Here is a 16272-nt window from a genome sequence, read left to right on the forward strand (position 1 = left end):
TGTAACAGCCCCGGGGGTAAGTCGGGACTGCGCAGTCGGCTGTGAAAGCTCGGCGGCTCACTCGTCCAGGGCTGCCCAAGGCCCAGCCAGCGCTGTCCGGCCGCGGCGGCAGGGAAAGGCCACAGAGTGTGGCCAGACAGGGCCGGGAAGAGGGGGGCGCGCCGGGCCGCTCCTCCGGCCCCTGAGCCGCCCGCGTGCCTTTGATGTGCTTCGCGTTCCTCCTCCTCGCTGTCTTCCAGACTCAGATGCACGTATGCCCCTGGCGGGAGCCCCCCGAATCTAACAGGAGACTTTGGAAGGGTCTGGCTGCTCCGTGGTGGGCGAGCGATCGTTGAGGCTCAGTCCTTCTGGGGAGCGGCTGGATGGCGTTTTCAGGGGCGCCGAAGGCCAGCCCAGGTCCCAGGCGGGCGGGCAGGGGCGCGGGCGTCAGACGCCGCTCTGGAGCTGGAGGTCCGAGGGGGCCCCCTGGAGGTCCGAGGGGTTGTCGGAGGCTGAGGACTGGCTGGGCAGAGACGCCTCCAGGTCGTGGGAAGGCCCCGACGGGGGCTTGTACAGGACGTACGCAGCGGCGAAGAAGAGGAAGCCCAGCGCCTGGGGAGAAAGGAGCCGCTGGACCCAAGGAGCCGCCTGCCCGGAGGCCCCGAGGACGCCCTGCTCTGGTGAGAGGCTGCCCAGCGTGGCGAGTCCCTGGCACGGACCCCAGCGCTCTCAGCCAAGGAACGAAAACGCCGTTTGACGGAGCGCAGAGGCACCAGATAAGAAGGGGGGCTGAGCAGTGCGCCCCCAAAGCAATATCCAAGTGCAGATCCCCGGAACCAGGGAATGGGCCCTGTCTTGGGAAATAGGTCCTTGTAGAAGAAATTAGGGAACTAGAGGCGGGAACGTACAGGGCGGGTGGGCCCCATCCAACGGCCAGTGTCCCCAGAAGAGGAGACAGAGGTTTGACTCAGGTGCACAAAGGCGCCTTGTGAACATGAGGCAGAGATAGGGGGACGGGCCTGGGAGCCCCGGGTCGCCAGCAGCCTCCAGAAGCTGGGGTCAGGCCCCGGACGGTCCTCCCTCAGAGCCCCCAGGAGAAACCGACCTTGCGGCGTCTTGACCCTGGATTCTGGCCTCCAGAGCTGCCCGCACGTCCCCACTGGTTTAAGCCACCTGGTTTGCGGGCCTCGGTCACAGTGGCCCCAGGCCCCTGACTCGGAGCTGCTGAGCCCAGGAGCAAGGCTGTGACCTGTAGGCCCCGGGAGGCAGGGCCGAGCGCAGACGTCCCCCCACCGCCTGCAGCCTCGCGGGGGTGCCGGGCCTGGGCCGCTCTGGGGCGAAGGTGCTCAGGGGCACCCGCGCCCGCGCCCCTGGCTGAAATTAGCGCGCGGTGGGGCCCCAGGGTTCAGACCAGCCCGTTGCTCTGGGCGGGGACACAGGGCATGCGCACAGGAAAGCGGGGGGCCAGCCCCCGGGGAAGGCCCTGCTCTTTAAAGCCAGCCCAGCGCTCCTCTGTGGAGCCCCCCGATCCCCGGCCCACTCGGCTCTTTCTGAGCTAACCCGCGGCGACCTACGCCAGGGTCAGCCCGAGGCCCGTCCGGACGAGGCTCCCGCCGGTGGGCACCCCCTCCCTGGCCGCCCTCGGAGCTCGGGCCGCTCGCAGAGCCCTGTGCCTCCCCTCCCGTGGGGGGAGTGCTAAACGCAGGGGGGCACCCCACCCGGGAGCCACGCCGCTGGCGGCGGCACAGAGCAGCGCAGCCCTCCTGCCACGGACCCAACACGCCGACCGGCCCGGATGGGCCAGGGCTGCGGGCGTCACTCCTCCAAAGCCGCAGCTTCCCGGCACCAGGCTCGATGGCAAAGGCCCGGGAGGCAGGGACGGGCTGCGGGCTGCGGGCTGCGGGGGCGGGGCCCCCTCGGCCACAGTGACCGCGCCGCCAGGGTCCCAGGGACAGCTCTGAGCGGGGAAGGGTGCGCTTCGGCAACGCGGGCCGCGGGCGTGATGTCCCGGCGCTGGGCTCGTCCCGGGGGCGGGCCTGGGCCCCCCTCATGACTAGGAGCTTCCAGGGCCCCCCGGCAGCCCCGCTCCCGGCAGCCGCTGCCGGCTCACCTTGTACACCAGGCCGGCGGCAAGCATGTAGCGGCTCATGGCCGCGTTCTGGTACAGGAAGCAGGAGCCCTGCTGGCCGCACTGGTCTTGCCACAGCAGGCAGGCCCTGTCGATCACCCAGCCGAAGGCGATGGGCCCCGGGACACCCCCTGCGGAGAGAAGCCGCTCAGAACCCGGCGCACAGGCCCCGCGAGGGCGGCCGTGGGGCCCAAATGCTCCTTCCTGGGGACATGGCATCAGGCTGTCTGGCCGGACATTCCCCGCGGCCTGTGAGCCCCGTGGAGCCTTTGTGGTAGCGAGGAAAAGGCACCCTCTGGGCAAAGGTGGCCGTGGGCCCCTCTCGCGGACTGTGAGGGGGCGGCACCCTGCCCAGGGACGCCCGCCGGCCCCTCCTCCCACACACGTACCTAGGGTCCTAACCACGATCCACTGGATTCCCAGCGCGAAGGACCTCTGCTGGCTGCAGACGCACCTGAGAAGGAAGACCACCACGTGAACGCCCCGGAAGCACAGCCGCCGCCGCCGCCTCCGCCGCCACGTCACACGCCCAAGCCCGCGGCGGAATCCTGGCCGCGCCCCAAGCTGCGTCATCGCCTCCCCAGGTGCAAAGCGCCGCACGGAGGCCCAGTTCTTTCTCGCCACCGCTTTGGGGGTGCTGCGGAGCTCCACCTGAGCGGGCTGCAAGGGAAGGTCCGGCCCGGAGCGGCTCCCCGGCCCGTGCTTACCGTAGCGTTGCCGTCAGCGCGGGAATGCTGCTGAGGAATGTAAAGATAATTACAACGAATATGAAAACCAGGAGGAGGGGCTTGCTCGGGCAGGCGGAAGTGCATTTCCCCGCGGTGGCATGGCCAAAACCAGAGGACAAATTCTGAAGGGCACACCTACAGTGACGGTACACCTGAGGGGCGCAACAACAGCGCGGATTACAGGAGGCAGGGGCGGCGGGGGCCCCCGGAGTCCCGGGCGTGGGCGCGGGCGCCGAGGGCAGGCCGTGCTCACCTTCTGGCCGCCGGGGCCCGGCACGGGCTCCCCCCAGCAGCCCGCGTAGCAGGGGGAGTAGTACGTGAAGCCATCGGAGCCACACACGGGGCTGTAGTGCTCGGGGCGGCAGCTGCAGTTGGCGTTGCAGGCGGCCGTCAGCTCCAGGCGGCCCTCGGGCAGGGCGCTGCTGGGGAGGGCGGGCAGTGGGACGCGGGCCGGGGCCAGGCGGACACAGGGTCGGCCTCGGTCTCGTCCCCCGGCCGCGTCTGCAGGCTCGCGGCCCGTCGGGGCAGTTCTGCCCGCAGAGCAGAGCTCCCGGCAGAGCCTGTCGCTCGCAGTGTCCTTGGAAATTGTCACAGCAAAGCCAGCCACGTGTGCCACGCACGTCCCCGCTGGCGTGTTTTTCCGCACAGGCCGCGGGGTCACGTGCTTTGACGTGAGAAGGCCCACGAGGGTCTGGCACATGAAGCCCGTGGACAGGGGCCCTGCAGCGGCCCGGCCGCCCACTGGCCACGCGTTCCCGCCGGCCGAGGGTTCGCCCACGCTCCGCACACTGAGCACCCCGCGTGCGCGCTGCGCTGTCCCCCTCCCGCCCCCGCCGCCTCTCAGAGGTGGCCCGAGGGCGGTGTCCCCTCCCTTCCGTGGTGGCAGAGCCCTCTGTGCAGGGACACCAGCCACTCAGCCAGCCCACTCTGCGCCCCCTCAGGTCCTCCTGGCCACGGCTCGGGGACGGGGCCGCCACACCGGCTCGCGCTCTGCGGGCTCGGCTGCCCCTGCCCGGGGGGGCCCCAGGAGGGGCTCGCCCGACCCCGTGTCGGCTTCAGATTCCCCCAGATCCACAGGACGGCTGCTCCCGCCCTCTCCCAGGACAGAGCGACACACGGTCCTCAGCCACTGGCCACGCCGACACGTGGAGGCCGGCCGGGCTCTCCCCGCTTTTCGCAGCCAAGAGGACTGAGGCCCCGCGCCAGGCCGGAGCCCAGGGCCCTTCGAGAGCGGACCCCCGCCCCGGCGGTGCCGTGCGTCACAGGGAGGGGTGCTGCCGTGGTAACCAGCTCCCGCCGCGGCCTCGCCCACGGGCCCAGCAGCCGGGCCGCGGCCTCACCTGCCGTTGGAGTGAGCCGTGACGCCCGCCATGGGCACGTTGGGGCAGTGCGTGAAGAAGACCAGGGTGGCCAGCAGGCTGGTCAGGGAGCAGGCCAGGCAGAACTTGACGATGCTGGGGCCGCGCAGCTTCAGCTTGTTCACGAAGAAGCCGCCCAGGAAGGTGCCGCCGCCGCCCGCCGGCACCACCAGGTACCCTGCGGGGGAGGGTGGGGCTCAGCCAGGGCCGGTGTCCCGGGAGCCTGGGGCGGGCCCTGAAACACTTGCATCTTTTTGTCCCCACTTTACAGGTGGGGAAAGTGAGGCGCAGAGCCATCGCTGTCCGGGCGGCAGCGCTGGGCCCGCTGGGGGCCAGGGCCGCCCCCAGCTCCGGCCCCGGCCCCGCCTATCCACCCACGAGGGCAGGTTGGCAGCTGCGGTGTCGGCCCTTCCCTGGGAGGCTGAGATTGGTTGGCGGGGGCTCCCGGGAAGAAGGTCGGGGCTCCAAGGGGCAACAGGCCCATCTCCCCAGCGCTGACCCGAGCCCGCTCTGGGGGGTCGGGGGAGCCCAGAGGACATGGCTGTTGTTGGGCTGGGGGTCTGGGCGTGCGAGCCGCTGAGAGACCAGGCAGGGAGAGGCGCGAGGGTGTCAGAGAAAGGGGGCGGGCCCCTCGTGGGCGGAGCGGGGCCCTGAGGGGCGCGCACGGGCCTGGGCGCTGCTTGGAGGCCCCCACCCTGCACACGCGGCGTTGGCCACACGCGCAGGCACGGCCCCTCCCCTGCCAGGCAGTCCTTAGCGGGCCGAGGCTGCCCTGCGGCCCCGAGCCGCCGAGGAGGGTCCTCCCTCTCCGGGTAGGGCCAGCCTGCTCTGGCCACAGGATGCCTGGGCCGAGCAGGTCCTCTGACGCCCGGACAACTGGACGCCTGGCTTGGGGGCGCTCGCAGGCTGAGGCCCTGGGCAGCGGGCGGGGTGCAGGCCAGTTAGTGCCCACCCCGTGCCGCCCCGCAGCGGGGACGGCCTGCTCCGGTCCCCGGTCAGACCCGGGAGCAGCACCGCCCGGCCCCTCGCCCTTGGGCCCCCCACCCAGGCTGGGCCACGCGGGGACAGCGCGCCTGGGCCTTCCAGAACATACTCTCACAGAGAACCAGCGAGGGCCCCGAGGGCCCCCGAGACGCAGGGCCTTCCTCACCGAACAAGGTGGCAGCTTCAGAGGCGCTCAGGCTGAACTGGGACTCGAGGAACTTGGGGCCGAAGGTGGACATGCTGGCGATGAGTGTGGCCTCGGTGGCGCCCGCCAGGCAGAGCAGCACGAAGGCGGGGTTCCGCAGCAGGAGCCAGGCGGAGCTGCGGGGGGCGGGGCGGCGGGCGGGGGGCGGGGAGACGGGGGTCAGCGGGGCCCGGCCCAGCGCGGGGGAAGCCGCGGGCTGCGGAGCCTGTGCCCGGACCCCTAGGGAGGTCCCGCGTTAGGGACACACGTGTGGCCACCGGGCGGCTCTGACCTGGCTCTGCTGAGCTCAGAGTCACCGCCGAGAGGCGCTCGGGGGCGGCTGAGGGGCACTGTCCTCCTGGGCCTCCTGCCCCGAGAGTCGTACCCCTGAGGCCACCCTCCCACCAACGCGCCCCGCCCCGCGCTTGCCGGAGCAGCTTGGGACACGGGGCTCCCCCGTGCGCGTCACGTTGGGGACAGAGGCCAGCGGGAAGTGGGATCCCGAGAAGCAGGACTGCGCAGGGCGGCCAAGGCCAGGCCCGGTCCCCCCGACCCCGGAGCAAGCAGGGGGCCGCCTGGTGACGGGACCCCCGCTCGGCCTTGCCGATACAAGGGACTCGCTTGGCCTCACTTCAGGGGAGCCCGGTTCCGCCCACCCAGCTTTCTCACCGAGCGCTGGGGAGGCCGCAGAGAGTGCTTGTGGCCGGGGGGGTGGGGCGCGGGGGCTCAGGGCAGCGGGGCGCCCAGCACCCTCTCGGCCCGGCCCAGGTCCCGCCCCCGTGGCAGGGCCTCGCCGGCAGGGAGTGGCGCTCTCGGCGGCAGCTCTCTGAGCAGGCAGGCGGACGCCCTGGCGCCCCGCCCTGGCCTGCAGGTCGCTGGGCAGAAGTCCCCATGTTGAATGTGCCCGGGGAGCGAACCAGCCGTGGCCCCAGCAGCGGCACCTGTCACGGGGCCATTCTACTGCCAGCGACTGGTTTGGGGAACCAAGCCTGGGCATGAAGGTCCTCACGTCAGCCCCCAGCGCCCGGGGCTGCGGGGGACCCCAGCTGCCGACGGGCTCAGTGCCCAGCTCGGAGCGGGCGTCAGGGAGCGGTGCTCCCTGCCCCGGCCGGCGTGGCCCTGGGCCGGCTCCCCCTCGTGGGGGCACCCTTTTAAGGGGGCCAGACGCACCTGGGCCCCACCTCCCACTGAGACGCTAGCAGCCCAGGGCTCTGATTGCGAATCAGGACAGCAGGCAAGACCTCACCCCCGAGGAGAGAGTGGAGCCCCGGGCCGCGTGCAGGGCCAGCTGATGGCCTGGTTGGAGGATGCAAGAAAGAGCGGCTGAGGCCAGGAAGGGGCCAGTCTGAGGGAGGTCCGGGGATCAGACGCGTGTCCCCGGGGCCAGGGGTCATGAAGGAGGCTTAGGAGCTGCGCCTCCCCACGGGACCCTGGAGGGTCCCTCGGACACTCCTGGTTTGGGGCCACGGCTCAGCGTGCGTGGGGCCCCCAAGGGGCCCGGGCGAGCGGCGCACGGCCAGGGACGGCCCCTCAGCTCCTTACAGAGGCAGGTCGCGGATGGTTTTCCCGAAGTCAGGGCCGCTGTCCTTCAGCTGGTGCGTCTCAGAGGCCCTGACGACCACGTAGTGCTGGGAGCCTGGGAGGGCACAGACGTCGGTGAGAGGCAGGGACCCCTGCCGGGCTGGGGACCCCCATGGGACAGGCGGCGTGAGGAGGCACCGCGGTGGCAAGAGGTGAGACAGAGCTGGTGGCACAAGCCGGGACCAGAGGGAAGAGAGAGCGTGCTCCTGCCCCTCACGGAAACCAGCTTCTCCCTGGCCTGGGGAGCGGGGGTGCCCTGCCGGCCGGCCGGCCGCGCCCTGCGGGACGGCAGACCCTCCCGGCTCGCTCGTCTGGGGGCCCCCGCCTGCCCCGCGGCCCGCACGCCCGGGAGGCACCCACCTGGCAGCTGCCGCGGGTAGCCCAGGATGGGGACCGCGGTGAGGAAGGCGGCGGCCCCCGCGCCCAGGAAGCCCACCCACCAGGCGCCGACCCACAGTGGGCTCTCGGTGGTCAGCTCGGTCCTGCAGGGGAAGAGAGCGGGGTCAGTGTCCCGGGCTTGTGGGCTGGGCGCCCCTCGGCGTGCCGGTCCACGCAGGCCAGGGGGAGGGCGTAGACAGGGAGGGGCACGGCCCCACCTACCTCCTGCACTGCCCAGAACGTGCACATTTGACACCCAATTTAGTCAACCTGAGGCCACAGGTGGCATTTGTACCAGGGCAGAGCACTAGAGACCTCGACGGAGGCGCGCCATCTGCAGAGAGAGTCCGAGGGGTAGCCCGCGGCGCCCGCCCGAGCCTCAGGAGGCGCCGGCGCCTGCCGAGAGGGTGCGGCCCGGAGGGTGGGCCACCTGCAGAGCCCAGCGCGGTCGGACACGCCTCCTTCCCTCCCCGCCCTCTCATCTCCCTCTGTCTCTCTGTCTCCGCGCTCTCTCCTTCTGTCTCTCCATCTCTGTCTCCTGTCTCTCTCTCCTGCTCAAATGCCCCAAAACTAGCATCACAAGCAAAACACGCAAGGAAATGGAAGAAACACACAGCAACACAACAGGAAGCGCCACTTTGGTTTCTGGCCTGGCCCCGGCGCGGGACTCCTGAATTCTCTGTGATTTCTGGGTAATGGCAGCACCTCGTGTTCAAACGCGGCTACTCTTGGTGGGTCCCTGAGAGCTTCGGGGGGGCTGGTTGCCAGGGAGACCCACCACAAGGCCACACCTGCGAGGAGAGGCCTCCAGGAAACCGACACGAGGGTCCAAGAGCCCCGGGGGGAGGCGGCCGGGCACGGGGAGGAGCTGGGAGGGTGGCATCTGCCCGATGCCGAGCTCCGCCCCTTCCTGCGCGGTGCCCGCGCTCGCGGCCACCTGTCTGCCCCTGCATTGTTTGCCCTGTGAGGAGGTGATCGAGTGAGCAGTGGGCCTTTCTGAGGTCTGGGAGCCACCGAGCACGTCACAGAGGACGAGGAGGCCGTGAAACTCTCTGTGTTGTGCCCAACGGGTCAGAGCGTCCGGGGGACCTGGTGTCCTTACAGGGGGCGGCCTTGGGGGACTGAGCCTGTAACCGTGGGGGCCGTCGGTGTCGGAACGCAGCTGGACCCGGGACACCCCGCCGACATCGGGGAATCGCCTGGGGTGGGGACACCTACAGAGAAGCACCTCACACCAGCAGCAGGGAAACCCACTCTCAGTTCCACAAAGGGCATCAGAGGAACCTGGCCCGGCCCCGCGAGGCTCCGGGAAGCTGTCCGGCCCCCTGCCCGCCACCCCCGCCTCTTCTCGAAGCCACGCCCGGGCCAGCACGTGCCCAGGGGCTCCCCGCACATGGCGTCCCCCTGCGTGGACAGGGCAGCAATTTCGCTGCCGGCGCGGAGAGCTCAGGCCACTCACCTTCGGCCGATTTCCGTGTACACGTTCAACAGGGCGCCTCCGATGAGGTAGCCGGCCGCGGGGCCGAGGATGGCCGCCGTGTAGAAGATGGCTGCGAGGGAAGCAGAGCCGTGGGGCGGCCGCCACGCCCGCCCCCCGCCCCGCCCCCACCGCACGGCTCGCAGCAAGGGACACTCGATGCCACGCAGGCTGCCCGGGGGAAGCAGCTCCCCACGCCGGCCGTTCTGCGTCCGGTGGTCCCCCGCCCCGGGACGGATCCCTTCAAACCTGGGTTTTCGTCTCTGAAATCCAGCCAGGGCCAATGTTTTAAGGGGATTTTAAAAAATTTCTAAGAGCCCTGGCTGGTGGGACTCAGTGGACTGAGCGCCGGCCTGCGAACCAAGGGATCGTCGGTTCGATTCCCAGTCAGGGCCCAGGCCTGGGTTGCGGGCCAGGCCCCCAGTAGGGGGCGTGCGCGAGCAACTCCACATGGAGGTTTCTTTTCCTCTCTTTCTCCCTTCCTCCCCTCAATAAATAAAATCTTTAAAAATTTTTCTCTCAAAGCCAAACTCACAGGGGTCCTTGGGGTTCCTTCCCCACCCCTAGCAGTCCCCGGGGCCACACGGGACCACACGGCACGCCAGGCGGCAACAGGAAAACACGCAGAAGGGACCAGGCTGTGGCCAACATCGCCATCCTGCCGCCCGCCGGCCTCACTCACCGATGTAGACGGGCGAGCAGCTGGACTTGACGTTCTCGTCCAGGTAGGTGACGCCCAGCGTGTACAGCGGCGTGGCGCCCACGCCGTGCAGGAACTGGCCCAGCATGAAGACCAGCCGGTAGGCGGACAGGCCTGAGGTGCGGCCCCCGCAGGCCACGCGGCTGTGGTTGGCCGGGCACGTGCCGAGGCCCTCGTCCAGCTCCACCTCGTAGGGGCCCGTGGTGAAGTGCGGCAGCGCGAAGACCAGCGAGCCGACGCCCATGATCAGCACGCCCCAGCCCAGCCAGCGCGGCTTGTGCCCGCGGCCCCCGAAGTAGCCGACGAAGGTGAGGCACAGGCAGGCGGCCAGGTCATAGGCGCTGGCGATCAGGCCGCTCTGGTAGCTGTGCAGGTCGTAGCGACGCTCGATGGAGGTGATGACGGTGTTGATGAAGCCGTTCACGGTCATGCCCTGCAGGAAGGAGGCCGCGCACAGGAAGAGCAGGAAGCCCTGCGGCGTGTTGAGGGCCTGCAGGCACTCGGGGGCGAAGCCCCGCCAGCCGCACTCCGAGTCCCGCGGCCCCACGGGTGCGTACCGCACCCCACGGGCCGCCCGGGCACCGTGCTTCTGGGCCGGCGGCTGGCACAGCGGCTGGCTGCAGGAGTCCAGGGGGCTGTGGGCGGCCGGACGCAGGGCGCCCAGGCCCAGCGGGGAGCCCGGGGACGCCCGCCTGCCGGGGGGGGCGCGGCCGTCCCCGTCATCCAGGGCGATGGGGGGGCCGGGGAAGACCAGCTGCGGCGCGGAGATGAGGGGCTTGTCCCCCATCACGTGCTGGGGCATCCCCGCTCAGGCGGCCACGGAGGTTGTGTTCTAGCAGCCGGTTTGTTCTGTGAGAAGAATTTCTGATGAGTGAACGTGCGTCCGCCCACGGGCACGCTAACATCTCGGGGAGCCCACGCCTGCATGCCCCCTCCCCCGCGGCGGCTGACGGCTCCACCTGCCCGGTGGGTACCTGGTCGGGTGGGGTGACCCTCCCTGACCAGCCACCCCCCCCCCCCGCGAATGCAGGGCCCCGCCGGGACGCGCATGCTCAGGGCAGTGTCTCCGGCCACAGCTGGGCTGGGGTCGTGGCGTGGCCCGGCCCACCCTGACCGCCCCCCAGCTGAGTTGCGGATTCTGGCACTTGCAGCCCGGGCACCCCGCCCACACCGAGCATCAAGCTCAGCCCTCGTTCTTCTTAACCCCACGCCGTGCCAGCTCTGTGACCCTCCGCGCAAACAAGGAATCCATCTTAGTATCTTAGTCCAGACTCTGGGGGGTGTGGGAAGTGAGCAAGGGGACACGGCCGGGCGCAGACCCCCAACCCCTGGGAGCGCAGCTGCCGTGGGGTCCGGCAGCAGGAGTCCTGGCAGACAGACCGGGAACCGCCCAGGGCAATGGGGGTGGGGACCCGGTGGGACCTCCCCCGCTTGGGAAGGCAGTTTTGCATTCGGGGAGGCTGAGCAGCACCCACCCCCCTGCGGCCCCTCCTGCGGCAGCCCGTGACCCCCGCGCCCTGCGGCTTCAGCCTCGGGGCTGGGGGCTCCCAGTCCTCCCACCACGACCCCATCCTGCTCCTGGGCCTCCGGCAGGGCCACGGCGCCGAGGCAGCGGGCGGCGGGCGAGAGGCCTCCGCCGTGGTCCTCCGCGGATTGGAAGGTCGCACCCGCCCAGCTCAAGACGAAGCCTGGTCCCGGCCCCCTCTTCCCTCACCGTGACGTCACACCCTCCCGGACTCCGGCGGGGAGTCGCTCATGTGCACCTGGCCAGAGCTCCCCATACAGTAAAGGAAGTGGGCCAGAGGGGCCAGCAGCGCGCCCAGGGCCCCTGGCCAGCCCGTGGCAAGCAGCACCCACCATGCTGGCTGTCCTCCGAGCCCCGTGCGTGCGTCACCGCCGCCCTCACTGTCATCTGACCGAGTGGCATTTACACGCAGGCCGGCTGTTTACTTTGGAGACCGGGCCGCCGGGCTATCTGCGGCCGCATGTCAAGGCTGTGGGTGGACCGCAAAAGCGCCGCCGCAGCCGTTCCTGGGGCTGGCGCTTTATTTACAAGCCACCGCCCTGTGCGAGCTGGGGCTGGCACGCCGGGCTCGGGTGCGAGAGAGCGAGTGGCCGCAGGGGGCCGCCAGAGCTTCCTGCTGGACAGAGGGGGCACCCGCTCGCAGCAGCCCTGGCTGCAGCTGCCGGGGCGACGCCGGTGCACACGCAGGAGGCGGGCACACGGAGGGCGCGGGGCTGCGTGGAGAGCGACCAGCTGGAGCCCGCGCGCAGGACGGCCCGCCACCACCCGCCCTGCAGCTCGGGTGCGGCCGCCACAGACAGGGACGCAGGGAAATGCAGACAAGGCGTGACCACCTGAAACCCCAGGGCCAGAAGCCACCTGTGTCTTTTGTCTTGATGTGTGTACACACACACCCCCACGTGTGCACACACGTGCCCACACCCACAACTGCCTGCACGTGAGCACACGCAAACCACAGGGCACTGGACCTCAGTCTGGGGCAGAACAGATCCCCAAGGGACGGAGCCCGCCTGGCCGAGGGGCCGGCGGGGTCCCTCGAGGCCACCCAGCGGCCTGTGTGGGGTGGAGGGTCAGTACGGCAGCCCCAGGAGCGACCTGTGGGCGGTCATTTCCAGCCAGTGACCTGCAAACGCAGGACCAACGCCTGGTGGCCATGAAACTGCCGCCCGCACGTCCCCTCCACGCCGCCCGCAGGCTCCGGCTCAGCTCGCCCCGGCAGCAGGGGTCAGGGCTCCCGCCGCTTTGTCACTAGGAAAGGCCCCGGAGACACAGAGAACCTCCCGTCGGAACGCAAAGCCGCCCCGAACGCGGACCACGGGCGGTGGGCAGTCTCCCCAGCTCTGCGGTCAAGCCTCGCCAGGGCCGAGCGCTGGGGCCTCTGACACAGGCGGGCAGCGGGCAGCCCAGAGCCTCCGGTCACACACGTGAGGATCGGCTTGCTGAAAGGCTCATCATGGCCCCGGCTGGCGCGGCTCAATGGACCACGCGCTGGCCTGTGAACCAAAGGGCCGCCGGTTCGATTCCCAGTCAGAGCGCAGGCCTGCAATGTGGGCCAGGCCCCCAGCAGGGGGCGCACAAAAGACAATGATGCATGGGTGCCTCTCTCCCTCTCTTTCTCCCTCCCTTCCCCTCCGGCTGGAAGTAAATACATAAAATTTTTTTTTTAAGTCATTTTAGAGGGTAGCCGGCGCCCCACTGCTGGCTGCTACCCACACACGGTAAGAATTAGAGGTTCTGGATCCGGGGGTGACGCGGAAGCCCCCCCTCCTCGGGGGCCCTGCTCCTCCTCAGCCCAGTGACCACGGCGCTGCTCCGGGCTCCTGCCCCGCGGACGGCGGGATTCTCTCTCCGGAGGCTCCCGGCCTTATCAGCGCATCTGGATCGGAAGGAGGAGCCGTGCGCCCCAGTGACTCGGGCGCTGAGGTGCCAGGGAAGCTGGAACATGACACCCCACCATGAAGCCGTGGCGTCTGGAGCCCCCCGTCAGGGCGGCCAGGTCCTGGGGGCGCCCCCGGCTGTGCAACACCCGGGCTCTCACAGCCTCCAGGTCGGCCCCACATTCCTAGGAACCTCGAGGAAATGTCCCAGTTTGTGTGGCTGCCGGAGCCCCTCCCGCAGAGGCCAGGCCTTGGTCCTTACCTAACCGCCGGCCCCCAGGGCCCTGTTCCCCACCCTCCGCCGTTGCCCCAGGACCAGAGACAAGGTCTCCCTCCGGGCGCTCCAGCTACGCGGCCCCAGGCCTGGGGTCTGCCTGGCGCACCCAGCACCCCCCTGCCGTGGCCACGGGGCTCAGGCACAGCCCACAGAGAGCCCGCTGGGGGCAGGGGATGCCCTTGGTCGGGTGGGAAGCGGCAGTCTCCCAGCCGGGACCGGGAGCGGGGAGGGAGCCCAGGGCTTCGGTGGGGAGGGGGCGGGTGGGCGCACACGTGCACAAAGGAGCACCTGCTGGCCCACCGGCCGCGCCCCACCTGCTGTGAAGAAACCCAGGCTGCCCCAGCTGCGCTGTGAGAAGTCCGTGGCCCGCGGGCAGCTCGCCGTGGCCCCGTCTGTGAGGACTGGGGTCCCGGCTTCCGTGAAGGGCCAAAATGGTTTGCGACACTGGTCCGGCTCCTCTTATTCCTTACATGCCTCTGCCGGTCCCCGCAGGCTTCCTTTGCGTCCCAAAGCGGGGCAGTCAGGGAGGAAGCAGCGGGGCCGAGAGGGGCACGTTAGGCCCCCGGGGGGGAGTCTGGCTGCAGGGCTCCGGCCCAGCACATGTCCCCGGGGGGGGCCTTCCCTTTTGAGCAAGGCCTTCTGGGAACCTGGCTGCCGGCTGCCGGGGAAATTGCAGATTTCATTTCTTCTTTCTCATTATGTGCCAGCAGTAAAGCCCCTCCTGGCTGCACCTGGCGCGTCTGAGGCCGGCGGCCATGACCCACGGCACTGTGGCACGTCCCGTGCCCCGGCCGAGCCCCAGCACCCCGGCTGCCGCGGCCGCCCCGCATGGCCCGGTAGGCGCCTTTGGTCCTTGCCCCGTGATCCCTGGACTCCCCAGGTGGCCGGCCTCTCTCCGGGGCCCATCCTGGCATGTGCCCCAGGGTGGGGGCCTTGACGTCTTCGAGGGGATGCTCAGAGCTGCGTACGCTGCCGGCGCCCCATGGCCGGAGCTGGGGCGGCCGGGCCGTGCCCGTAACCCCGATTTGCATATTTTGAGAGCAGGGAGCCGCTGGGCACGGAGGCTGACAATAGAGGATTGTCTGAGGGCGAGTGGGGGAGGCCTGTCCTCCAGGGAGAGTCCTGTTGTCTCAGCACAGAGGTTCCTGTTCCCACGCTTGTCCCCAGCTCCCGAGCCCCAGCGTGGGGAAGGGGGGGTGAGCCGGCGGGGGCACGGAGGGAGCTCACGACTTCCCAGTTCACAACGTTCAATCCAAAGAAAAAAAGAAGAGCCACCCCCCGCCCCTCCAGGGCAACGCCCAAGCAGAGAGGGGACGCGGAGGGGCTGCCTCAGAGCCAGGCAGGTGTCCGCCTCGGGCCGGGCCTCTCTGGGCCTCGGTTTCCCTCCTGGGATGGGGCTGGTGTCCGGGGGAGGAGCCCGCTGAGGGAGGCCCCAGGGTCTGGGCGCCCCTGTGGCTCCTGAGAAACGCAAACTAACAGAGGGGTCTCCCCGGGACAGGGCACTGGGGGCGCAGGCTCTGTTCCCTTGGCCACCTGCCGGGCAGAGGCTGGACTAGGCCGTGCCGGGGGGCCTTTCAGGCCCGTGGGTCCACATGTGAGGCCCATGGTGCCGGCTGAGAGGTAGGTGCCCGAACACCTAAGGGCCGAGCAAGCACAGGGCGGGGGTGGGGTGCCGCCCTCGGCCCTGCCCATCCCAGGTGCTCCGTGGCTCAGGCCGAGAGGTGACCCCGAGGTCTGCCAAGTGAGAACATCACTGAGAAGAGGCGGCCCCCACGGGCGAGGGTGCTCACGTGGGGGCCAGCTCAGTATCGGGGCGGGGGCCAGTTGGGAGCCCCCAGCCCAGGGGTCCTGGACACCCATCAGCAGAGCGGCCTGGACCTTGGCCAGCCCGCCCTGCCCTGTGCGTGGGCCTCGCCGTGAGCAGCATTTACAGAAGACACGTGGTTTGTGACAGCGTCCACCAGTCCCCAGAAATGTGGTCTGAGAGCTAATTCCGTGCAGTGCGGGCGGAAACGGGGTTGCACCGTGGCCGCGGAGGGGAACAGGTGTGTCTGAGGACGGCAGCCCACGCGGGGACGCGGCTCTCGGGCCGGTGCCTGCCCCTCCCCCCCCTCCCCCCGTCCCCCGTCCCAGCGGAATCCTGGCGGAATCCTGGCGGAATCCAGCGGGCCTGTCCAATCGCCTGCCCCGCCCTCCTGCCCCCCGCAGCCACGCCAGGCCAGACAAGTAGCTGAAAGTCCCAGAACAAAGGCGGCCTTGAGGTGCCGAGGATTATTGTATTTCCCCTTCCAGAAGCAGACAATGGCTCGCAGCCACGCCTGAGCACAGGAGACCCACAGCTCGAGGGGGACCGCTTTCGTGATCTGTGTCCACACCCCAGGCAGAGGACACTGCGGTGGGGCAGGAGGAAGGCAAGGCAGGCCCTCTGGGCCCCTCCGGGCCGGCTGAGCCCAGCTCCCTCCCGTCCAGTGGCACCAGGCCCTGCCCTGGCCTCCTGCCCTCCGTCCACATCACCCCGCGGCCTGAGGGGCTCACACTCGTCCCCGCAGCAGCCGCCTTGCTTGGAGTGCGAGCCCACGAAGCCACGGATTGGTGCCGCTCCGCAATGCTGACCCGCGGAGCCGGTTACCGGACGCTCATGGGACTTCTAGATGGAAGGCACCACCGAGGTGACGCTGGCCCCAGTAACCTAGATTTCCCAACGAGCCAAGCAAATTTTGACCAGTTGGAAGCCAGCCACAGACGGAGGGCCGGCACCGTACCGCGGGTTTGTTAGGGCGAGGGCCCCATCCAGGCCACGGAGGCCAGGTGCTCTGAGCGGCGTCCCTCGGAATCGGGTGCGCTGGAAGGGCTTGTCAGCCCCAAGACCCCCGCGCTCTCGGCCCCCATCCTGCCTGACTCCGGGTGGCGGGCCGCCTCGCCTGGGCAACAGGGAGGGGCTCGGCTGGGACCTGCCTCGCACCTGCTTCGGGAGCGGCACACAGGAAGGGAGCGGCCCCGTGCAGAATGCCAGGCAGCACCTTCTGCCCTGCCCGGCAGGAGACAAGATGGGTGCCCGTGCGGGGTGGTCAGGAGCGTGGGTCCGACCAAGACGCC

At 70.0% G+C, this 16272-nt stretch overlaps 1 protein-coding gene across 1 annotated transcript; it reads right to left on the minus strand.

Moving 5' to 3' along the window:
• Positions 1 to 404: 404 nt before the first annotated feature.
• Positions 405 to 10299, minus strand: SLCO4A1 (solute carrier organic anion transporter family member 4A1). Its single transcript, XM_054577500.1, has 11 exons — positions 9480 to 10299; positions 8780 to 8870; positions 7303 to 7424; positions 6904 to 6997; positions 5344 to 5498; positions 4176 to 4371; positions 3089 to 3254; positions 2815 to 2987; positions 2497 to 2561; positions 2090 to 2238; positions 405 to 591 (listed from the first exon to the last, which is right to left on the minus strand). Exons 1-11 carry the CDS (start codon positions 10297 to 10299, stop codon positions 427 to 429), a joined length of 2196 nt encoding a protein of 731 aa, XP_054433475.1. The 3' UTR covers positions 405 to 426.
• Between the last annotated feature and the right edge of the window lie 5973 nt (positions 10300 to 16272).

The sequence above is a fragment of the Pteronotus mesoamericanus genome, unplaced genomic scaffold, assembly GCF_021234165.1.
Source record: "Pteronotus mesoamericanus isolate MK-2021 breed Mesoamerican mustached bat unplaced genomic scaffold, CSHL_Meso_final contig_436, whole genome shotgun sequence".
In the NCBI taxonomy this organism is placed as follows: Eukaryota; Metazoa; Chordata; class Mammalia; order Chiroptera; family Mormoopidae; genus Pteronotus; species Pteronotus mesoamericanus.

What these genes read in the sequence shown, in the direction of transcription:
- SLCO4A1 (XM_054577500.1), bottom strand. Translation starts at nt 10,299, where the DNA reads ATGCCCCAGCACGTGATGGGGGACAAGCCCCTCATCTCCGCGCCGCAG. An exon ending in CGGGCCCCGGCGGCCAGAAG is followed by an intron (nt 2,988 to 3,088) that starts GTGAGCACGGCC and finishes TGCGCCCCTCAG; the next exon opens with GTGTACCGTCACTGTAGGTG. An exon ending in CCGCCGGCCTGGTGTACAAG is followed by an intron (nt 592 to 2,089) that starts GTGAGCCGGCAG and finishes CTTTCTCCCCAG; the next exon opens with GCGCTGGGCTTCCTCTTCTT.